Source organism: Lepus europaeus, chromosome 9 (genome assembly GCF_033115175.1).
Source record: "Lepus europaeus isolate LE1 chromosome 9, mLepTim1.pri, whole genome shotgun sequence".
Classification (NCBI taxonomy): domain Eukaryota; kingdom Metazoa; phylum Chordata; class Mammalia; order Lagomorpha; family Leporidae; genus Lepus; species Lepus europaeus.
Window position 1 is genome coordinate 15,067,058 of NC_084835.1, and position 16,935 is coordinate 15,083,992.

Consider the following 16,935-nt stretch of genomic DNA (forward strand, 5'->3'; position numbering starts at 1 on the left):
GTCTGAGGGAGCCACCCAGCCCCCAGGGTTCACCCTCATTGCACGTCTACAGGATGCACACACAGGCCACGCCCAGCAAGTGCTGTGGGAGCCGGGCCTGGTTACGGGAGCTGCCCGGGCCACTAAGCCACAGGCAGCAGGATGGGAAGCCGGGCACAACGTGGAAGGCCTCACTTCCAGGAAGCCTTCCCAGATAGCCCCTCTCATGGCCCCTGGCCTGAGGACCGGGTGCAGACCCACTAGCCCGTCCCTGGACACCTGACAAAGGTCAGCAGGCTAAGTGACGTGGTACCGGACAAGACGCAGGCTCCAGGCTGTGTGGGGTCAGCTCCGGGCCCCAGGGCACCTCCAGAGGGGAGGCAGGAAGAAAACGGGTGGGGGGGGGCGACTGTGACAAGACACAAAGGATTCAGGGTGGAGCTCCCGGAGGAGGTGCACCGAGCAGTGTGACCGAACACTTGGAACACAGAGGAGATGGTGTGGGGTGCTCAGAGGAAGACAGGAAATGAGGGGCAGAAGGGACAATGGTGGGGGGGGTGCGTAAGAGACCGCACTGAGTCACCCAATATGCAGTGTTCTGGAGAGCAGAGAGCGCGCAGAGTCAGCCAGTGTGCACAGGGTTCTGTGTGCAGGCCTTGCACGATGCCCTCGGACTCAGCCAAGACTGCCAGGCGGAGTCACTGCCTGCACAGCACGGATTCCCACTGGAGAGGACGGTGACGAGGACACGGCGACTACGTACTACACGGTCACGTACAGCTAAGAGAAACTAAAGCAGCAGAGAAAAAGGGGTGGGATTTAGGGACCACGGGGAGGTGGCTTGAGCAGAGAGCTGAGTGGAGGGGAAGAATGAGCCATAGGGGCACCTAAGCAAGTGCAAAAGCCCTGGGCAGGAAGGAGCGGGTGCGCGGCAGGAGGAGCGCTGCAGGAAGTCACAGGACAGGCTGTGCAGGGCCCACGGCCACCAGGTGGTCTCGGGCCTCTGCTGGGAGCTGGCAGCCACAGGAGGGTGCTGAGTGGCGGCTGGCAAGGACTGACGGGTGTGTTAACAGATCTCTGGCTGCAGGAAGTGGCAGAGCTGGCACGAGGCTCTCGGGAGGGAATGCATCTCCGTCTGCCTGGAGGCACCAGGTCTGCAACCTCGCGAGCTCCGAGGAAGAGCACCCTGCCCTCCCACCACAGGAGCCTCCCCTGCTGGCCCCCAGCCCGGGTCTGCAGCCCTGGTGACCGAGCCAGGGGACAAGGCTTACCTTCAGGGCCGCCTCTTGGGACAGAGTGCACGGAGTTGGGGTCTGTGTCCTCCACGGCCCGGGAACGGGGCAGACCCTGCACGGGCCTGCGCACCTCCTGGGTGGGAGGCACCTGGGCTGCACCAGCTGGTGTCGTGGACGGCACAGGGTGGCTGCTGGGCTGCACTGGGTCCCCGGGAGAGCTGGGCTCGGCCTGTGAGGGGACGCGTTCGGCCGTGCCGGACGCGGGCAGGGTCGCGGCACCCTGGGGCCTGGCGCTGCGCGGGGTGGCCTCAGCCTCCGGGATGAGGTTCTCTTCAGGCCCCGCCCTGGCTTCTGCCGCCTCCTCCTGGCCCGGGAGACGGGGTTCTGCTGGGGCCATGGTGGGCAGCGCATCCAGTTCCTGGGGACCACCTGCCGCCGGCTGCTCCTCCGTGACGGCCAGTTCCTCCTCGTCTTCCTTGCTGTCCTCTGTCACTCTCCTGGCTTTGGCCTGCACAGGGGCCGGGGGCCCCAGGGCAGCGGCTGCTGTGGGCCTGGGGAGGGCAGCTGGCCAAGGCGGGGCCTGCATGGTGGACAGCGGTTGACTCCCGCCTCCCAGAGCAGCCGGGGGGCCCCCTGGCCCTGCCTGGACCTCACTGCCCAGGGCCACTGCTGCTTCTGCCTCAGCCACCTCCTGATCGTAGCTGTAGGGGTCTTCATAGTGCCGCTCGGGGTCACCCTCCTCCGCATCGGACACATTGCCCTGGCAACCCGGGAGCTGGTAGCAGATGAGCTCACCGCCAGCATCCGGGCAGTGGCAGGCCCCGCAGGGCGGCAAGTGCACGGTGTGGCCGGCGGTGTACTTGCGGCCCGCGTGCACGCAGCCCACCTGGCCGCACTGCGGGCAGCTGTCAGCCGCCACCACAGCCTCGATGCAGTTGGGCGGCAGCTCAGGGCACAGCATGAACTGGCAGCTGATTTTGCCACCCCCCGGCGGGCAGGAGCACTCAGTGCTGCCGAAGTCCACGAAGTAGGACCGGCCGGCGGGTACCCGGCCGTCCACGAAGCCGCCCTGCACACAGTCGTAGTACTGGTAGCCCTCGCAGGCACAGCCCTGCTGTACACACGTGGCACAGCAGGCGCCCGGCTCCAGCGCCTCCTGGATGCAGTTCTCCAGCGGTGGGCACTCGACCCCCGTGCAGTCCTGCCACGGGACCGCCCCGCCTCGGCCTGGGCCCAGGGCCAGCGTCAGGGCCAGAGCCAACCAGGCTCCTGCGGGCTCCCAGAGCAGCGCCATGGTCCTGCGAGGTCCTGGGAACGAGAGAAGAGGTGCGTCAGTGCCAGGCACGCCCACGGGACCCAGGCCCAGCCACCTGCACTCACACGAGCACTCTGCCTCGCACACACGCTACCACACACACAGGCTCTGCACACCTGGGCAAGATCCAGACGGGGAGTGCAGTCGCTCAGGTGCCCAAGGCGGGGTGCTGTGGTCACCAACACAGCCTCATGTTTGCTCCCTCAAGGCCACCAGATGCCCCATCTGTCTCCTGACACAGGCCCTCTGGGCGGGGCCCTGGTACCCACAGACACACCACTGTATCCTGACTCTGTCACTCACAGGAGCCCGCGTCCAGTGAGCGGGTGCTTGGCATCTCACATGATGTCCCACAGTCCTCTGTGCACAGCCCCCCCATACACATACACACAGTCTCCCCCAGACCCACGTCCACACCTGCACGCACTCAACCACCCGACTAATGCTGGCAGTGACCTTGCTAAACTGTCATTAAAAAGGGACAATGAAGTGACATCTCCAGTACTTTAAGTGCTGGGTGTGTCAAGCTTAAAAAAAGAGACATTTTTCAGAAGCGTCTGCCAAAAGGAAGACATGACGCAGAGCCAGCTGCCGTAGGCCGCCCACCTGGAACCCCGTGCACGGCCTGATCCCGGGGGCAGTGATTCGGTGACCCTGAGCTTGTCCCACCACGTCCTCCTGTCACTCAGACGTCCGCCTGCCTGCTGTCCGTACTGCCTTCCTTTTTGAGATTTATTTGAAAGGCAGAGTTACAGAGAGGGAGGAGTGAGGGAGAGAGAGAAGGAGAGGGAGGTCCTCATCTGCTGGTTCACTCCCCAAACAGCCACAATGGCCAGGGCCGGGCCGGGCCAAAGCCAGGAGCTTCCTCTGGGTCTCCCACGTGGATGCAGGGGCTCAAACACTTGGCCCATCCTCCACTGCTTTCCCAGGCGCCTTAGCGGGGAGCTGGATGGGAAGCAGAGCAGCTGGGACTGACGCCGATGCCGCTGGCTTAACCTGACCCGAACATTAGCCCCAGACAGCCTCCTTTCCAAGGGGTGCAACAGGGGGACCTGGGGTGCTTGACTCTGCGTTTTCCTGGTTCCGGTCCCTCCCTGGAGGAGCAGGGGTCTCACTCGGCGCAGTGCGCTGCAGCCCAGCAGCTCGCGCTCCCGCCCTCAAGCCGGTCACTGCCGTCAGTGCTTAGTGTATGGGTCCAGGCTGCTGCGGCTCCCCCAGCCCACGGGGCAGGCCCCCTTCCTGTTTTCCGCCCAGGTGATGGGGGGGGGGGGCTGTTGTCTGCAGAAGAGGACATGCAGGAGGTACCTGCCACAGGGGCCATGGGAAAATGCAGCTGGAGCCCCCAGAGGGGCCCGTATGAATCTGCGACCCAGGGATGCAAAGCCAGCGCCCCACTTCTGGCCTGCACAAGCGTCCCCAGGCCCGCTTCGGTCTCTCCAGGTACAAGAGCTTGCTCTCTCTTTCCAAGACTTGGAGGAAGGCTTCCCTGGTGGAGCTGAGACCACTGCCCTCCCCTGCCCCCCCCCCTCCCCACACACACACACGCCACATCTGGAGCAGCCGTGCGGATGTGAGCACAGTGGGGGGTGTGCTCCTGCTCCTGCCCCTTCAGGCCCAGTAGCCTGGCTCCTCCCTGGGAGCTGTTATTATTGTATATTGACAAATAACAGCTGGACATATCTATGAGCTACAGGGTGACCTTGTGATTTTTCAATAATTTTCCAAAATTTATTTTTAGGACAGACAGACAGAGATCTTCCATCGACTGGTTTATTCCCCAAATGGCCGCAACGGCCGGGGCCTTGTCAGGCTGAGCCAGTCGCCCAGAGCTCCGTTCAGGTCTCCCAGCTGTGTGACAGCCGCCCAGCTACTCGAGTGGATGCCTGCTGCCTCTCAGCGTGTGCGTTAGCAGGAAGCTGGAAGCGAATGCCGGGCCAGGACGCGAGCCCACGCGCTGTCACAAGACGCGGGGGTCTGGGACACACCTATTGGTGGCGTACCTGGAACCCCGGCTGCACTGGGCATCCTGACCAGGCAAGCTGATACGAGAAGGAAGCCTCAGGCTGACGCTGGGCTGGCCTCCGAACGTTCCAAAGACTTACAGGGGTTCAGTCTTTTAAACAACTGGCAGCTGCCGCCAAACACTAGGACTTGCAAACAGCTGGGAATGCCAGCAAGGAAATGAACACACAAGACACACAAGAGACTCGCAGACCTGCCAGCCATGCCTCAAGGAGTCGCTTCCACCTGGTCTGCCGGGCCCAGCCAGGGGGCAGCCACCAAGCCCACCCACACCCAGGACGCGTGTTCCACGCAGCTCCATACTCCGTCCGTCAGCGGTGCATCCCTCATGCATACCCAGGGGACAGAGGCCCGGTTGAGGGGGAAGGTACAGCTCCCCCACCCTAGCCTGGTGTCCCAGGTTAGCGCCTGCCGTGTCTGCCCGTGGCACACCCTGGGGACGCCCACCCCCTTCCCAGGAGACCCCTTGCAGCCTCGGGACGCCACCACATCAGAACTCAACCCAACACCCCGACTTAGCAAGACCCACCATGGCAGGAGGACTCTAGAGTACTCGATCAAGTTCATGGAAAGAGAACATGAGGCTGAGCGGGTACGATGCCAGCTCAGATGCCTGCATCCCATGGCGGAGCGGCTGGCTGTGATTCCTGGCTCCAGCCCCTGTCTCCTGCTTCCTGCTCATACAGGCCCGGGGAGGCAACAGGGGTGGCTCCAGCGACTGTTTCCTGCCACCTGCATGGGAGACTTGGATTGCGTTCTTGGCTCCTAGCTTTGGCCCAGCCCAGCCCCAGCCGCTGCCAGCATTTGAGAAATGAACTAACAGATAGAAGCTCTGTCTGTCTGTCTCTGTCTTTCTCTCTCTCTGCCTCTCAAATCGCAAAAAAGGGAACAAAAGACAATTTTATCTGAGACCACATCCACGCAAAGATGAGCCTTCACAAAGTTCATGGCACTGAAATAAACTTACTTTTTAATCCCATTTTCCCATGAACCTGCCAATGTCCCCTTGTAGGCAAGTTCACGACACCTCTGACAGGCCTCCCCAGGAGCAGAGCCTGCCACAGGGCTGGGGTACAGGTGGTTTATTGAGGTACAGGGGCTCCTAGGAGCAGGGGGAAAGGCAGCAAGCAGAGGAAGGGCCGAGCTGGGGAAAGCCGGGCTCTTGGCTTCAGTCCAGCCTCGGTCTGGCCCCCAGGGGCCCTGCAGGCGGAGGGCCAACCCAGGACGCAGCCCACCCCCAGGCTCCTTAGTCAGACAGTGGCCAAGGACCAGGTGGGCCACCTCCAGACAGCACGGGGCGCACACCTGCAGCCTGGGGCAGAGTCGGAGAAGCCCCAGGTGTGAGTCATTGGCAGTGCACACCTACAGCAGCTGTGAGACATGTGGAGCTCCAGGTGAGAGGGAACTGGACGGGGCACTGAGGGGACCACACAGACTCACAGGCACAGACCCAGGCAAGAGCAGGCACAACGCCTTGGCCCTAGAGACCGTCTGAAACGCTACCTTTCATTTATCACCCGGCCTGGGACCACCCAAGGCTCTGAAAGGGAACAAAGCCACATACAAGCCGGATTCAGGCACCCACGTTCACAACAAAGGGGAAGGCACACAGATGGACATCGGCGCACAGGTGGCCAAATAAGATGTGACCCCTCCACTCCAGGAAATGTCATCAACCTGGGCCAGGCAGGGACCCCTGACACATGCTACAGATGATGAGCCTCAAGGACACCAAGCTAAGTAAAATCAGCCAGGCACAAAGGGGCGAATGTCAGGGGCCAGCGCTGTGGCACAGGAGGTTAATCCTCCACCTGCGGCACCAGCATCCCATATGGGCACCGGTTCTAGTCCCGGCTGCTCCTCTTCTGATCCAGCTCTCTGCTGATGGCCTGGAAAAGCAGTAGAAGATGGCCCAAGTCCTTAGGCCCCTGTACCCGTGTGGGAGACCTGGAGGAAGCTCCTGGCTCCTGGCTTCGGATTGGCGCAGCTCTAGCCGTTGCCGCCGTTTGGGGAGTGAACCACTGATGGAAGACCTCTCTCTCTGTCTCGCCCTCTCACTGTCTGTAACTCTAACTGCCTGTAACTCTACCTGCCACTTACAAGTGATACCCAGAATAATCTAATCCATAGAGACAAGAAGTGGAATGGTGGCTACCAGGGGCTAGAGGCGGGGTGGGGGTTGCGTGTTGGGTTTAACTTACCAAACACACCCATATCCCTTGTCAGAGTGCCTGGTTCGAATTCTGGCTACGCTGCTTCTGATTCCACTTCCTGCTAATGTACAGCCAGTGATGGCTCAATTATGTGGATCCCTGCTACCCACATGGGAGACCCGGGCTGACTTCCTGGCTCCTGGCTTCAGCCTGGCCTGGCCCTTGGCCCTGGATGGCTGGACCTGGGGAGTGAACCAGTGGATGGAAGATCTCTCTCCATCTGTCTCTCCGACTCTGTCTCTCTCTCTCTCTCTCTCTCTCTCTCCATTTCAAAAGTGAACATCAAACTCAGAGAGAGGAGGGGGAAGGAAGAGCGGCACTGAAGAGCTGACAGGAAGTCAGGAAGTGAGGGTTGCTCCTGAGCCACCCCTCAGTAGTAAGCTTCCCCGGCAGCCGACGCCAAAAGGGAAATTAGAGGGTGACCCGGTGCTCCTCGCCTGATAAGAGGAAGTCATCTAGTTCACCAGGAAAAATAAACGTGCTCTTGGCACCAGCACGAGCAGGGGTCTGAGCCATGCAGGCTTGTGTCTGACTATCACTTCCTCACACCGACACCGCGTCAAACCCTGGACTGCGAGCTTCCAGCGATGTTTACTTTACCCAACCAATGCCCTACAGGGGAAACTGAGGCCCAGCCAACCTCACATCGCCAGTAAAAGGTGGCAGCAGGATTTGAACCCAGGTCTGTCTGAGCCACACAGGACAGCCAGGGTCCTTCAGCACCAGCAGCCTGCCAGGCCCTTACAGGGGCTGGGATCTCCACCTAACAAGACCAACCAAAGCCCTCCCCCGTGGCGGAAGGGACGGGCAGGGCGGGTGCTGCGACAGAGATGGGCGGGACACCCCTTGGCAGAGGTGGTCAGGGCAGGCCTAGGAGGCGGTTAAACACATGCCAGGGGAATGGCATCCCAGGCAGGGCACCCAGACGTGCGAGGACCTGAGCTAGCCCGGCAGGTGGCGGTGGCCATGCAGGGTGCGAGGCAGACAGGGATGGCGGGGCAGTGAGCAGCGAGCAGCGCGCTGGCTGGGGAGCGGGAGAACATCCCGGAAGGAGAGAGCCCAGGGGCCCAGGGAACCCTGGGAAACCGCAGGTACATTCCACAGGCGCTGCTCCACCAGTGTGGTTCCAGGGGCCGCGGCGGGACCAGAGCATGCTGGGAATTCCCACAGATGCCCTCTCGGGAAGTCAGGCTCCAGCCCCTCGAGCTAGAAAGCATCACTCCGGGCAGAAGCAGGATGCCCAGGCCGAGGCTGAGGGGCCCAGGACAGGAGCAGGGCCGGAGCCCTGGGGCGAGGGGCCTGGTGGGGGGCACCAGCAGGGTAGCGGGGGTCCCAGGGCGGGGTCTGCCTCTGCACGTGCACGTGTAGGGACGTTTTTGCACCGGTGCTTTTCCACCATAGAAGAGACGTTTCACAGAGAAGCAACAAGGGCTGACTGCAGGAATCCATAGGTGAACGGAAGCCGGTGAGGAGGGCGTGCGATAGACCAGGTGCGGCCCCCAAACCCTACATCCCCTGTGGGCGGACGACTCGCGCTGCCAAAGCCAGCGAGGGCAGGGCTGCTGGCACAGGCCGGGGCGGGCCAGGCTGCAGGCACAGGTGGGTCGCTGAGATCCCCATGGAGAAGAAGGGCAGCATCGGGCCCGAGCAGGTCCTGGGTTCAAGGTGGGGACCAAGGAGCAGCCCCAGGTGAGACTCAGGGTGTGGGGAGCCCCGTGGCCTTCCTTCAGTGGGGCACGCTCATGGGAAAATAACCCCTCATCCCCTGAAAAAGTCAAGAACAGGAAGCTCCTCTCCTCTCGGGCGAGCGCTGACCCCAACTCTGTGCCCGCTGATCTCATTACCCACATCAGCAGGTGAGAAATTACAAAGATTAATGTCCGTGCCTCTCAATCAACCTCTAGGAAAAGAAAATGTTGCTCTTGGCACTGGAGGGAGCTGGTATTTTCCTTCCCGCGAGTCACCCCTCCGGCAAGAGGAAACCCTCCCACCACGCTCCCCCCTCCTCACCTGGCCCCGCATGCCCCCACCTCCCGATCCCATCAGCTGCCCCACACCCTACCTATGGCTCTGCCTAATGCCCCCTCCCCGCCTGCTCTGAAGCCTGGAGCCTTCCCTCCCCGCCCTGGACACTCTTTTGTGGATCGGAGGAAAGCAACAAACATTTCATCCCCACCACCACCAAAATACAGAGACCGGCAGCCCAGCTCCGGGCGAGGTAGGCGGTTGCCCGCCTCCCGGGTCACAGTCACCCACTCTGCACACAAGAGTCCGCGGCCTGCATTCCCCACTCCAGTCAGCGCCTCCACGCCCCTCGCAGCCATGCTTGACTCGGGGACGGCCGCCAGGCCAGCTGGAGCCCACAAAACCCCACTCCTTTGAGATCCCGGGTGCACGGCCTCTGTTCCCCACGATGGCAAACAAGGAGACTGAACGTCAGGGCCTTGAGGCCCTCCTATCCTCAGATGGACACTGCAGCTGGAGATGGCCCAAAAAATAAATACATAAATAACATGAAGGCCAAGAAATGGAAGGAAGAGAATCAGGGGTGGTGATGAGCACCTGGAGGCAGCCACACCTGAAGCTGACGACAAAGCTGGACTCTGCGGCTGAACCTAACTTGAGCCGGGTTTCCTGTCACCTGTAACCAAGAGTCTGCACACGATAAAACCGTGCTGTGGGGGGTCTCCCGGAACTCACTCCTGGACCCCTGGGTAGAGTGAATACCGCTGAGAGTGGGATTCAGGCCCAGCCCCGGGAGCTTCCCCGCCGCACCTCCCTCTTGGGCCCTCCCCATGCCAGTTCCTGCCAGAATGGAAGACTATCCATTCCGAAGTCCTCAGCCGGGTTCTTACCACCACCCCAACCCTCCCACCCAGGTGGGGCTAGGGTGCCACAGCCGGCCAGTGGGGAACCCCTCCCCACCGATTCTCACCCTCCTGGAAGGTGGCAGCCTGGCTTGGCCCCCGCAGAAGTGCAGGGCTCCGGGACACGGTCCACCTCCACCAAGCCACTGAGCAAAGGCCGCCCGCTCTCCTGAGTCCCCCTTGAGGGGCCTGGACCAGGCTGTCACGTGCTCTCTGGGCACAATCACGCTCTCCTGCTTTCTTTTTCCTCTCTTCTTCAAATACAAAAGAGAAGCCTAAAGACCAGGATTCCCTCCCATGAGCCATGTGGGAGTCTGTGCTGCACACAGGGGTGCAGGGCCGCCTGCACCTACCGCGTGCCTGCTCCCTCCCGTGGTCCCCACCTTCTCTCCAGCCCCAGTAGTGCGTGACTGCTCGCAACACCCCACCAAACCCCCCTCCTGCCTCTGCCCTGCTACCTCTTGCGCCCTCTGCCCTTCAAGCACTCGCTCCCTGCTCCCAGCCACTTCCTGCGCCCACCTCCGTCAGAGCCCACCAGCCTGCTCCACGTGACTCTGCTCTCTGAGCTGGCCCCAGGGTCCAGTCCACAGCTCTGCTGTCCCCACACTCGGTGCCTGCCCAGGCAGCATGCTGGAAGGCTGGTCTCAGGGGACCTGCCTTCTCCTCTCCCCAGAGCAGGTGCTCATTGGAGGCCAGGCCACAGGCTGCTTCCCCACCCCGGGGGCCAGCATCTGACGCTGACACATCTCCTGCTTTTCTGTCTCCACAAGGGACCGTGACCTTCTAAGGCTCCAGCTCAGCCTGAATCCCAGGGGCTGGCTCCCACTGCACACCCAGGATGCTTCTGTCGCTCCGGTGGGTGGGTGGGTGGATAACGTAGGTCAGTGGGGGATACAGGGGTGAATGGACGGACGACAGGTGGATGGACTGGTGGACGGATGCATGATGAGTGCAGGTGGATGGAAGGATGGACGGACGAACTGATGGGTGGACAGGTGGATGGATGGACAGATGGACGGGTAGGCAGGTGGGTGATGAGCTTGTAGGTGGGGATGCAGGGGTGGGTAGGCAGAGGGGTGGATGGATTTTTGGACGGGTGGATGGTGAGTGTGGGTGGGCTGGTGAGTGGGTGAGTGGAGACAGAGGAGCTGATGACCAGGGCTGGCCCAGGGCACGTGCTGAGTTACACGCCCCAGGAGGACTCAGGCAGGCCACCTGGCAGGCCGCTGGCTCGGCAGGGAGCCTTACGCCGTGCGACAGGTGCATGGCCACCCTCTATCCAGGAGCGCCCTGTGTCTTCCTTTTAGCCTGGAAGGCTGAGGGATGCGGGCCCAGGGACAGACAGACAAGGACAGACGGAGACAGAGACACAGAGTCTGACACCGACAAGGACAGACAGAAGACAGTAAGAGAGACACAGAGGCCGCACCAGAAGCCCAGCAGACAGACAGACAGACAGAGCTGGAGACACACAGGCGGCGCTGGCCCACAGTGCACGGGGCCCCTGGGCTGCCGCCGCAGCCTCTGGGAGGAGGAGCCAGCAGGGGAGCGGGCGGCCCGGCCTCCCCTCGACTCCCTGGGGCCGTGGCTGTGCCGGCGCCCCGATTCATGTGGAATTTCTCAGGGCTTCCAGGCGGGCAGCTGGTGTGCAGCACACGGCTGGGGCTGGCCAGGCTGTAGTGGGACCGTCAGGCCCAGGAAGCTCCCCCCGCCCCGAGACAGCAACATAAAAGGGGGGGGGGGAGTGAGCGCGACCATGCCCTGTACTCCCCCAGGTGAGGCTGCAACCCACCCGCACTCAATCCCTGCTCGAAACACGTGACCCCTGGGCTTCCATCTGCAAACAGGGCCTCTGCTGCACGCAGAGACCACGTCCAGATCCTAGCACCGTGCCTCGCAAACAGCAAACACTCATTAAATGCTCGATATAAAAACTGCATGGCTGTGCCTGTGCTGACACCTCTCCCAGCTCCGCAGCCTGCACATCTTTCCTCTTCCCTTAGCAAACTCCTATGCATCCCTGAAAATCCAGCTCAATATCCCATCCCCTATGGGACACAAAACAAATGTGCTGGCTTCTGATGCCAGATCCTCAGGGAGCCCCGCCCCTCAACTTGCTAAAAGCACCTGGTCTCCACCCTCGTCTCCAACCCTCAGTATCCCTGGGCCGCTGGACAGCCGTGACAGGTCTCCCTCCCCACCAAGGTAAGTGCTAGGGACAACCACATCACCCAGCTCACAGACCCACGCCAAAGCTCCAGCACCTGCCTGGCTCAGGGGCTCGGCCTGGGAGAGGACACATCCCTGCTGGAGGCACTCCTGCGCACCCCAGGAGACCCCAGGAAACAGCCAGGACCGAGGTGACCAGGTACGCGATGTCCGTCTGACCTCGAGGCCGGGCTCCAGGCACAGCGGCGCTCCTGCAGTGAGCAGTGATCTCCCTCTCCAAGTTCATCTGACTCACGGGAACACCAGTGGGCATCTCCACGCAGCCCTGCAGAGCCGGCCAGCAGCCCTGCGAGCACAGACAGAGCAGGGCTCGCACGCCCGGGGAGGGATGCGGCGGGGACAGCAGGTCCCGCCTTGCTCCGGGGCCTTAGTCTTCAAGAGCAATGTGCGTCTCGGGCAAGCAACCCGACTCCTATCCGCAGTCGTGATCAAAGGTTTCCTTTCCAAGTAGGCGTACCCGAAACAGAGGAAGGACTTTTTAAATATATGAAGTGTAAGGTTAAGGCAGAGCTAGGAGGGACACGGCCCGAAACGTGATGGTGAGGCCATCAAAGGAGGAGGAAGCCCACACCCACGATTTCCTCGCCAGGAGGGATGCAGGTCAAGACACGGGCGTGGAGTGACACACAGGGAACACCCCGAGATGCCGGCTCCCCACCCATCCCGAGGGCAGCCCCCATCTCTCCCGCAGTGACCAGGGTCATGGACTAGGACACGCAGTGACGACAGGGGTCTCCAGTGTGTGTCTCTGTATCTGTGTGTGTCTCCATGTCTGTGTGTCTGTCTCCCTGTGCATCTGTGTGTGTCTGTGTGTCTCTGTATCCTTGTGTCTGTGTGTGTGTCTGTATCTGTGTGTCTCCATGTCTGTGTATCTGTCTCCCTGTGCATCTGTGTGTGTGTCTGTGCATCTCTGTATCCCTGTGTCTGTGTGTGTGTCTGTGTGTCTCCATGTCTGTGTGTGTGTCTCCATGTCTGTGTGTGTGTCTGTATCTGTGTGTCTCCATGTCTGTGTGTGTGTCTGTGTCTCCATGTGTATCTGTGTGTGTGTCTGTGTATCTCTGTATCTGTGTATCTCTATGTGTGTCTGCGTCTCCATGTGTATCTGTGTGTGTCTGTGTGTCACTGTATCCCCATGACTGTGTGTGTGTCTGTATCTGTGTGTCTTCATGTCTGTGTGTGTCTGTATCTGTGTGTCTCCATGTCTTTGTGTGTCTGCGTCTCCATGTGTATCTGTGTGTGTGTATCTGTGTATCTCTGTGTGTCTGTGTCTCCATGTGTATCTGTGTCTGTATGTCTCTGTATCCCTGTGTCTGTGTGTGTGTCTGTATCTGTGTGTCTCCATGAGTGTGTGTGTCTGTGTCTCCATGTGTATCTGTGTGTGTATCTGTGTATCTCTGTGTGTCTGTGTCTCCATGTGTATCTGTGTCTGTATGTCTCTGTATCCCTGTGTCTCTGTGTGTGTCTGTATCTGTGTGTCTCCATGTCTGTGTATCTGTCTCCCTGTGCATCTGTGTGTGTCTGTGTGTCACTGTATCCCCGTGACTGTGTGTGTGTCTATCTGTGTGTCTCCACGTCTGTGTGTGTCTGCATCTCCATGTGTGTCTCTGTGTTTGCCTGTGTGTGTGTGCGTCTGTGTTTGCATGTACCCCTGTGTGTGTCTCTGTATGTGTGTGTCTAAATCTCTGTGTCTACGTGTCTGTGTACCTGTGTCTCTGTCTCTGTGTCTGTGTCTGAGTGTTTCTATATGTGTGTGACTGTGTGTGTATCTTTCTGTGTCTGTGTCTCTGTCTCTCTATGTGTTTGTCAAGTTGGGGTGGAGGGAGTCACAAGCCAATGAGAGCGCCGAGGCTGTGCCTCTGAGGGGTCAGCACCGTCCAGACCCCCATCCTGGAGGCCCCATCCTGGGGAGGCCCAGCACAGCCTCCCCTCCAGGCTGCAGGGCCCCAGGCTCACACCCTCCACCCCCACCGCTCAGGCACAGGCCACGCCCCCAGGGGCTGGCAGTTGCTCCCAGGTCCCCCGAGTTCTCTGCTGCAGACTCTAAGAACAGAACTTTCTGGATGGCCTAGAAGCCAGCTCACCAGAGCCCAAGGACAGGGCTGAGGACTCGGGCTGAGGAGGGAAGAATTCCGGGGGGCTTATGAAACCCCAGCACTGGCGACCACAGCCCCAAGATGGTGGTGTCTCAGGATCAGATGGTAGGGGAGCGAGAAGAGAAAGGGACACCCGTTCACAGAACCAGCTGTGCTGCCTGCTCACCCTCCATCCTCAGGCTGCACGCCACCCGGGCCCATTGTGCAGAAGCTAAAACCCCTGCTCTCCAGGGTCCCGTGGCTCTGCTCCATGTGCCCGGTGGGTGCCTCCCACACCTGGATGGCCTTACCACGCCGCAGAAGCTGCGTGGCCATCCCTGGGCACTGAGGCCAGCAGAACCAGGAGGGCCGATCTGATTCACAGATGGGGAAACTGAGGCCTGATGAGATGACCTCAGGCACAGGCATGGAGCGGCTGTAGCACCCAGGTGCTTGCTGGCCACCGTCCGGCTCAGCCTGGCTGAGGTTCCCGCCTCCCCCGACCCAGCCACTTCCTTGCCAGCACGGAGCCCCGGGCAGGACGCTGCGTCTGCCAACGATACAGCCCCTCTCACAACAGCCTGCTCCCCACCCTGAGGAAGGAAATAACCTTTCCCAAGGCGGCCCTTTCTTCCCAACAATCTCCATATATGAGAACAGAGAGGCATTTTTGCAACGTTTCCAAATTCCACTAACACTAAGGACAATGGTACAACGTGACGCACGGCTTGACCCCCCAAGGGGCCCGGGGAAGGACGCGCCCGGAGGAGGTGAATGGTGGCACGGGCAAGTCCCAGCTGGGGCAGGCCCTGGAGGTGGCTGGGGCTGGCCCCAGCTCAGCTCTCAGCCCTCGCTCGCTGGCAGACTGCAGGCAGGCACTTCTCCGGCCCTCCCGTTCCCTGCCCTGCCACCTGCTCCTTGCCCCTCGCCCACACCTGGGCTGCACCTAGGCCAGGATGGGCGTCCTCCGTCTTCAGGGTCCTGTCCACCGCCCAGTGTCACCTCTCACCTCTCCTACAGGCCTCCTACCAAGTCCAGTCAGGCTCCCCCCTGCCCCCATCACAGAGCCAGCATCACCTCTGCCAGGAAGCCCTCCCTGGCTACACCAGGCTTAGCTGGATGTCTCAACCACAGCACAGGCAGAAGTGCCTATGGAGACACCGCGGGCCCTCAGGACAGCTCCTGGGTCCACACCAGAGGCTACTGCAGGCTTTGTGGTAAAGGAAGGCCCTGGGCACGCTTCCTGGCACAGAAGGTCAGGGTGCTGCCAACCCAGGAACCCCAACTCCTGGCTGCTCCCACAAAACACCAAGCCCAGGCTCCCTGCTCTCCAGAATGAAGCCACAGATCCCCTACCCCCATCCTCACCCCGCCTGCAGTGCCCGAATCTGCCCCTGCCAGGGTCAGATCAGCCGATCTAACGGGTTTACCAGGGGACAGATGAGCCTGGAGAGGCGGAGCTGCCCGCAGCCACTCGTCCCCAGCCTCTGGGGAGGAGGAAAGGGATTGTGGAGGGCTGCGGGGGCCAGAAATGACATGAGGTGTCAGCGCCACGACACGTGGCCACCCCACCCCCCCTACCTTGCTTTCTCTCCCTCCACTTCCAATCCACCAAGAAACGCAGGCAGGGGTGGAGCTGCAGCCTGGAACACCCACATCCCCGACTGGAGCACAGGCTGCAGCCCTGGCTGCTCAGCTTCCCAGCCAGCTCCCTGCTGATGCGCCCGGGAGAGCAGCAGAAGACACCCAAGTGCTTGGGCCCTGCACCCATGCAGGAAACCAGGGTGGAGCGCCAGGCTGCTGGCTTCAGCCCTGACTGCGGCAGTCCTTTGGGGAGTGAACCCACCGTCCACCATGTCTCCTTCTCTCTCAGTCTCTCCGCCTTTCAGATAAACAGATCCGTTAAAACAAACCAGAACCTGACCTTGCTGCCTGCAGCACGACCACCCCCACCATGCAAACACCCACTGCAGCAGCGGCCGGGGCGCCTGCGGCCACCCTCCCCCCGCCCCTCAGCAGCCAGGGCGGCTTCTGAAGATCTCCACCAGCTCTCCCCCTCCCAGGGCCGGGGTCCTCGGACAGCCCCTTGTCCCACGCTCCGCCTCCCAGCCTCGCTCCTGGTGGGTCCTGGCCTCCAGCTGCTCGCTGTCACAGCTGCCCCTGCTGAGCCTTCTGTCCCAATGGTCCTTCCCCTGCCACGCCCAAGGCCGAGTCCCTACGTCCACAGGTGTTCCACCAAAAACAGCCTCAGCCCCAGTCCCTGTCCCGGCTCAGCCTCCCCTTCCTTCCTCCTGCTCATGGCCAGCCCAGAACCCCCACCGTGTGCACGGATGTCTCTCTGTGTCTCCTACCAGGAGTGCGCTCTGGGGGCCAAGGGGGTGACTTCTCAGTCACTGCTGTACCCCCAGAGGTACGCGATAGACACCTGCCGCGTGAAGGAACGAACACCCTCATCTCCCGCTTCCAACAGCCCTGAGAGCTGCACACACCCATTCTACAGGACGGAAACTGAGGGTCCCCAAGGAGCGGCAGGGCTGGGCTGTGAGCCCCACAGGACGCCCAGGTGGGGCCTCCCCTGCGTCTGGCTGCTCCTGGCCTGGCCCTGTCTCCAAGCTGGGGGCAGTGGGGCAGAGCAAGGACACCCAGGGAGAGGTTGCAGTCAAATCCCCCGGAGGAAGAACACCCGCAGGAAACGGGGGAGGGAGCCTGCACCTGTCCATTAGCCAGGCTGTGTGGAGCCCGTGACCATCACAGGGGAAGGTTCCACACGGCACGCCGGCTCGCCCCACAGCGGGGGTCACACAGCGACTTCAAAGACTCACCCTGAAGACTGCCACGGCAGCCTCGCACGTGAACACCCACCCACCCACCAACGGCTTCACTCGGTGTTCTGAACACAGCCCAGAGTGGCAGGGTTCAAGACCCGGGACACGCAGCAAGACGCACAGCGGCAGGTCTCCGGCCCTCTTGGCCCCTCGGCCCGCTGCCAGGTGACCAAAGAAA

At 61.4% G+C, this 16,935-nt stretch overlaps 1 protein-coding gene across 2 annotated transcripts in view; it reads right to left on the bottom strand.

Moving 5' to 3' along the window:
• The window catches only part of FBLN2 (fibulin 2), a 65,765-nt gene that overhangs the window by 45,350 nt on the left and 3,480 nt on the right, over positions 1 to 16,935 (bottom strand). For both annotated transcript variants that reach the window (XM_062200597.1, XM_062200596.1), the window contains exon 2: positions 1,251 to 2,522. In XM_062200597.1, the coding sequence (XP_062056581.1) occupies positions 1,251 to 2,508 (1,258 nt within the window). In that variant the 5' untranslated portion in view covers positions 2,509 to 2,522. The remainder of the gene's footprint in view (positions 1 to 1,250; positions 2,523 to 16,935) is intronic.